A 7,308-nucleotide genomic window follows, 5' to 3' on the forward strand; every position below is an offset into this window, starting at 1 on the left:
TGTTTTTGTTTAATATGCTGCTGACAATGTACACTACCCCTGAAAACGGGTGTGATATAGCTTTGGTTCGTAATATTTCTTCCTTTGTATATCTTTTATCTCTGCTGCTAAGAATGCAGCTCATGGATCTCCATTCGAATCATTTTTATATTATTATTCCAGTGTTTTTTTTGTTTTTTTTGTCTTATATGGTGCTAAGTGTAGCAGACCTGTACTTTTAGAAAGATGTTTTTCAATAAAATTCAGAATAAAAAAGGCAAGGAAATTTCTTTTATATCGAAAACATATCAACTGAAACATTAATTTTGTTCATGGCTGCACGTGTACTTATTATGTATTATTATACTACAATTTTGAAGTAATCTGTTCCATATTTATGTTCTCTGATGTGTCATTTTCTCATCTTTACTGCTTTGCTTTGTTGTATTTTTGAGTGATTAATTTAATTTTTACTGTTTCCAGAGTGATTCAATTTCAATTCAAATGTGAATTCCCCTTTGAGATAAATGCAGTATCTATCTATCAATTTAGGATAGTGGTATTTTTATTTTTATTCTTAGTTTTATTTTTATTCCAACGCTACATAATGATTTTTTTTGTTCTTTTGTGTTGTTTTTAACAAATCCAAAGTGCAGACAAGTTGTTTTAAAGCATAAAGTTGTGATGATTTTTGTTCAACTCCAATTCCAAGTGGGGGCTCTCTCGAGTCTCCCGTGATGCCAACATTGTCTCCCCCTGAAGGTTAACTGGAGCAGTGGATGGTAAAAGTCTGTAAGAATATGAGCAGTCCAAAGGGTCGGCTATCTCTCGCTCCTTTCTTTCACAGCACCAACAACACCAGCTCTCGTTTCTCCTCTGTGCCTCATCCTGCGTGTCCCGTGTTCCTCCTTCTTCCTACGCCTCCTGCACCACCGGAGCTTCTTGTTCCTCCTGTGTCTCACGTTCCTCCTGTGCCCCCGCTTGTCCCTCCATGCTGGGCCTTCGAAGACTCAACGCCGTTTCACTCTGTGCATCAGCATTCTGTTCATTCCATTGGTCACACTTGACCACAAACATCCGATAGAACTCAATGAGGACGATGAGGATGTTCTTGCAGGTGAAATAAATCATCAACTGGTTGAGCACGTTTTCCATCACCATGAGATAAAGGCGGTAGGCCAGGAAGGGTCCGTCTTGGAAGCCCACCGTGACCAGCAAACTCCACACTTCGCTGGGGCAGCAGCTTGTCAGACAGTTCTTGCCCTGCCAGCAGACGAAACGTCCTTTGCTCCTTCGGTGGTGGCTGCTCTTTTGGGTGAGCACCAGAGGGAACTGGAGGAGAGCCCACGTGAAGAGGGCCAAGCCCATATATATCACCTTTATGTTATTTTTCACCTTGGGTTCCGCGAAGGTGTCAAAGATATCCAGGATATCTGCACCCAGGCCCACATATACCATGAGCAGCTGGGAGAGTTGGTCACGAGACATGTGGCCCATGGGCATCATCCACCGACCTAACACCAACACGATGAGCATGGTCTGTTCCAGACCAGCCACCCAGCTCTCTGGCTCCAGAGGAATCTGGGGGAAGAAAAAAAAGCAGAAATGTGTCAAATGTGTGCTTTCGATTAGCCTACGTCTACTGTACCTCGACCAATACCGTCAATATCAGTCAACAAATTTGGAGAGTTTATTCTTAACCTAATTGTCAGAGTAATATATATTATAATACATTATAATACATTATAATATAATATAATATAATATAATATAATATAATATAATATAATATAATATAATATAATATAATATAATATAATATAATATAATATAATATAATATAGGGGCGGCACGGCGATTCTAGTGGTTAGTGCGCAGACCTCACAGCTAGGAGACCAGGGTTCAATTCCACCCTCGGGCATCTCTGTGTGGAGTTTGCATGTTCTCCCCGTGCATGCGTGGGTTTTCTCCGGGTACTCCGGTTTCCTCCCACATTCCAAAAACATGCTAGGTTAATTGGCGACTCCAAATTGTCCATAGGTATGAATGTGAGTGTGAATGGTTGTTTGTCTATATGTGCCCTGTGATTGGCTGGCGATCAGTCCAGGGTGTACCCCGCCTCTCGCCCGAAGACAGCTGGGATAGGCTCCAGCACCCCCGCGACCCTCGTGAGGAAAAAGCGGTAGAAAATGAATGAATATAATATAATATAATATAATATAATATAATATAATATAATATAATATAATATAATATAATATAATATAATATAATATAATATAATATAATATAAAATAGAGTTCATTCAGTGGGAGTTCACTAGCAAAACTGCTAAATTTGGTATCGATCTGATACCAACTGAAGCCTAAGTATCATTATTTTTACATTGGTATCAATCATTATCAGTGTTGGGTACGTTACTTTAAAAAATTAGTTATAGTTACTTCTCAAAAAAAGTTACAAACCGAGTTACTCCACTACAAAAGTAACTAGATACCAATAAGTAAGTTATTTTAAACGCTGTTATTCCCATCACTGATCATTATTTGTACCGATTTTGGGATCAATATTATCGATAATTGGACACTGTCTTGGAATTCATTCGTAACGGGCGTCTAAGTCCTTGCAGCATAAGAGTAAATAATACAAGTGTATCGGTGACTCTGTGGGCGTTATTTCATGTCTACTAATTATGTTAAATTGTTAGAAAGTCACGTCGAAATGAAAGTATTCCATGTGTTTGCAGAGAAATATTATGGGATTTAAATCTTAACTCAGACAACAAGAATCTTAATATGGCATCTGTATGGTTTGCATTCAAAAACATGACAAATTTTAGTCATTCTGTTGATTCTTGTTATGTTATGTTAACAAATGCTGACGAATCCAATTTTGAAAAGCGGCCAACCTACATCTGGCAAATCAATTGGTATCGAAGTGATCTGCAGTGTTTCGTTGGTGGGAGTCTGCACCAGGTTCAGCTCCAGGAGCCAAATGGAGGGGACAACGGTGCAGAGGTAGAGGAAGACCATGGGGGAGAACCTATGAGAGAAGAAATATTGGTCGTGGTCACAAGTCGAGAATTATTAGTCTGAAACCAAGGTCAAGAACTGTACAGTGAAGGAAAGGAACAGCCCATGGTCCAAAGCATACCACCACATGTGTCAAATATGGTGGCCTATTGTAGGTTTTCCATCTTTTAACAAGTAGGATTATTTATGGATAGATGGTCCAAAAACTGATAATACGGCATTGGCGTACATTTTTAGTGCAGCCACTAAATAAAACCATCCATTTCTTTCCTCCAAGAGAAGCATCATCTTTCAGAGGGGCAATTATTCTAATCATAAATGCAAATTCCACTTGACAGTGCAAAGCCATTTGTGCATGAGAAGAGAACTTCAAAGTAGCAGTAATACTTTGAGAGAAAAGGCAGAGGCCCGAAGAAAGCTGGCATCTCAGGATGTTCAGTCAGCTTTCCATTTAGAAGGTATGACAGGAAAAGCTGACATCCTTTAGAAGCTTGATAATGGAGGCTAACCTCAGTTTATGTTTACCCTTGTCAAATACAGCTTGATTAAATGGCCACCTACAAAAAGAGCTGTCTACGCTCGCCGAACCATTACAGAAGCACTGGACATTTCAAACTTAGACAGTTGGGAATAAATTCATTTTTTTAATGAAACATACTACAATTTATTATATTTGATTAGAGCAAAACTCTTCAACATGTTATGCCCACATAATCGACATCTCTAGTGAGCAGATGTGGTTTACTTAAAGGGGACCTATTATGCTCATTTTTTTGACTGATTTATAGAATCCCATAGAGCAGCTACACACAATAACCAGCACAGAACGCTTTCTAGATCTTCCAGAATTGGCACCTATTCTAGCTATATTCCTTTGAACTTCGTGCTTCCCGCAACAACTGTCTGTTTTAATTTATTCATTTTATATATACAGTAAAGTCTCGTTATATCGATATCGGTTATAACGAATTACTACTTATTACGATACTATTTTCATTTCCCGGCAAATTTCTAGTCTTTTATGATATAATTAGCTCCGTTAGTACGATACACGGTTATTATGATAATCCGGTTACTAGGATGCCCTTTTCATCTCCCGCCAGCCAATTTGGTCTGCTTATATCGATACAAAAGCAGCTTAAGGATTTCAATACCAAAAAAGAACACGGCGAACGGCTGCTTCCAGTCAACTTTATTTTTCACACTTCCACCACCAGAGTGCAGCACACACAGCGGAAAACACCCGTCCCTCGCGCCTACCCCTCCGGGTGGCAACACCTTCCCTATCGATAGTTCCGGGGTGAATTATGTCCCGCTAACCGGTAATCACTACAGCGTAAGTTTATTTTTATTTACTGTAGTACAAAATGTATTGTAGTACAAAAGCATGCTAGATACGCAAGGAGAAAATTACATGCCATATCAAAGATCCGCCCACTTTTAATGCAGTTCGGCGCAGGATCGGATATATGGATAGTCCGGTTATATCGGTATTTTTTCCGACTCCCGAGAATATAGATATAACGAGACTTTACTGTATATAGAAAACATATTATTATTGTTTTGTTTTTGGAAACCGGCTCTTGGTATTTGGTGACCCGTGTATCAAATGCACCACCTGCCACTGTGAAGTGTAGCCCAGTGACCAGTAACCACCCTCATTTAGACCGAGGTTCGTCCATTTGCCTCTTTGTTCAATAACAATTAATAATCCTCTTATTGTGACAAGCTTTTGTGAAATATGTACTTTGCTTGTGTGAGTTACCATTTCCATTCTCCGTGATCTGTGCACCTCAAGGTGATGAACATCTCAATACCCAGTAGACCCACTCCAGATAAGAGCAGCCAGTACATGTCTCCTTTCACTAGCACCACGCGCCATACTGTCACCGCCCCGTGGACAGCAAACAGGATGCGGCTCACCAAAGCCAGAATGATGTCCAATAAACGGCACATAGTTTACGACAGAACCTGTGTACCACTGTATGTTTTACGTCATGATAATAGAACTGCAATACGGTGTACGATGGGGGATGCGCCAAAGACCTGATCAAACTCACACGGGACTGGTCAATGTCAGACTGGCTCATGTGAGAGCAGACAACTAATTGTTGAAACATATGCTCACACTGCACCATAGGAGTGCAGAAACCTCCTTTCCTATTAATTAGCGGGCGGAATTAAAGGGCCTAAGCTTGAGGGGAATAAAAAACGTGCGGGGAATGGAAAACAAAGGGCTTGTCGGTGGATTACAGTGATGACTTGATTATGACAAAATACATGTCATACTTTGTATGAAGAAGAGAAATCCTTGTCATAATACTTTAATTCAATCCTGCAATAATTCCCCACCAACCAGAGCGAGATTCGTAGGTAGTGATTAGATTTTTAATTATAAACCAAGGATTTTCTCACACTTCGTTCATTCTTATTCATTCTTCAGGAATGAAACAACCCCCTTATGATATGTTTGGGAAAAAAATCATTGGCCAGAGTGTCTCATCCATGAAAACAAGTTAGTATGTCTGTTAAATAGAAATAACTCTGTTAAATATTCATAATGTGTGCAAAATTAGAAATGTCTTTTTTTGTTTTGTGCATCAGTGAATGAATAATGAATTGGCCCCATGGATACCCGGTTTTGTTTTGAGCTCAGGAGCACATTGTCATGTTTTTTCTTGCTTGTCTTTTCCTTGGCTGGAATGGGCAATGCCATATTTTGTGAAACCTCTAAAAAAATATAGCTAAAGTTAAAAAAGTTGTCAATCCTTGACATAACCGCACAGATGCATGCAGTACTAACCTACAGTCCAAGATGGTATCGACGCTGCTTCAGATCACTTCAGTTTTGAGAGAAAGCCGTGTTTGAAGTTGGTCTCCTCCGCCGTCGAAAGCTGTCACCAACCTGTTCACTGGTCTGAAGAACATTGAGCATCTAACACCCTTTGAATGAGGGGGCATATTTACCCCCACTGGGTAAATATATAGCAGGGTATAGCAGTACAAGAATGAAACTGAAAACCAATTAGTGCAGTACCTGCACTGCTCCAGTCTATGACAAGGCTATGTAATCCGTGATAACTCAAACACAGCAACAGTAGATAAAATAAATTAATCTTAAAATTGCTTCGATATACAAATTGCTGTATACGGTGTTTTGATTTCTGTCTGCTCTCGTCTAATTTCTTTTGAGAAAAATACAGTGAACTAGGCTAATGGACTATTTCCCTGTTTGGCGTCATTGCATGTTTGCATGAATCACCAACTTACAGATCACTTACACATACACAGTGCACATTTCGCGGCTTAATAATAAATATAGCAACTTCTGATCAATCCATGGCAATTTCACACTTAAAATTCATGTACAGATGTAAGACCTACACATTTCTGGTTAAACCATACCCGCCCACCGCGGTGTTTCACCTTCAGATTGTAAGTATGCAATGCGTAATGATTATAAAGAGCTGCCTGGGTTGGGCAAGATGTCTTAAAAATACTTGTAATTTAACATCACACCTCAGGAATAATAATTGTGGCATCACAGTAACTGTATGGCATTACATACTGTAAGAGTCAATATTGCTATCAGTTGCTATTAGTACAAATGGAGAGCAAACAAGCATGTTTGACAGTCAAATTGCATGTTGAGTACTATAAATACACTACCGATCAAAAGTTTGGGATCACTTGGAATTTTTTTTGTCCAGTCTGAGATATGGCTTTTTCTTGGCAGTCCTGCTATGAAGTCTATTTGTCTTATTTGTCTTCTTGCACAGTTGTGCAGCGTTTTTCTGTCCATGTTAGACCCAGTTTGTGCATCGTTTTTCTTTCCTTGTTAGACCCAGTTTGTGCTCCTCTCTGATGGGAGTAGTTAACAGCATGGTAAGAGATTTTAGTTTTAGTTTAGATTTTTAAATGGATTTTCTAATAATCTATTAGCCTTATAAAATGATGAACTTGGATTAGCAGCCATACCAGGAGATTGATGCAGAGGACTGACAGTTGTTGATAGTAGGCCTCTATGCAAAAATGTACATCCTTCTTTGAAAATCATCCGATTCAATTTAATTGTTTGTGAAATGGATAAAAATGTTTGTGAAATGGAAAATTTATTGTTCTTTGGAAAAAAGACATTTTCAAGTGATCCCAAACTTTTGAGCGGTAGTGTATGTGTACATATTGGTAGATCTGCATCTGCCTCCTGTCCTCCCCGCTGACAGTTTCTTCTGAACCCCCCTGGGAGGATCCACCCAACTATGTGAGAAGCACTGGTGACCCACTTTTTTTTTTAATC

At 39.3% G+C, this 7,308-nt stretch overlaps 1 protein-coding gene across 1 annotated transcript; it reads right to left on the reverse strand.

Moving 5' to 3' along the window:
* Window positions 1-894: 894 nt before the first annotated feature.
* LOC131136830 (transmembrane protein 26) lies at window positions 895-4,976 on the reverse strand. Its single transcript, XM_058084100.2, has 3 exons — window positions 4,777-4,976; window positions 2,892-3,021; window positions 895-1,560 (listed from the first exon to the last, which is right to left on the reverse strand). The coding sequence occupies exons 1-3, from the start codon at window positions 4,965-4,967 to the stop codon at window positions 895-897; spliced, it is 987 nt and encodes a 328-aa protein (XP_057940083.2). The 5' UTR covers window positions 4,968-4,976.
* Between the last annotated feature and the right edge of the window lie 2,332 nt (window positions 4,977-7,308).

Source organism: Doryrhamphus excisus, linkage group LG17 (assembly GCF_037039965.1).
Source record: "Doryrhamphus excisus strain RoL-2023G ecotype Guam linkage group LG17, RoL_Dexc_Guam_v1.1, whole genome shotgun sequence".
Classification (NCBI taxonomy): domain Eukaryota; kingdom Metazoa; phylum Chordata; class Actinopteri; order Syngnathiformes; family Syngnathidae; genus Doryrhamphus; species Doryrhamphus excisus.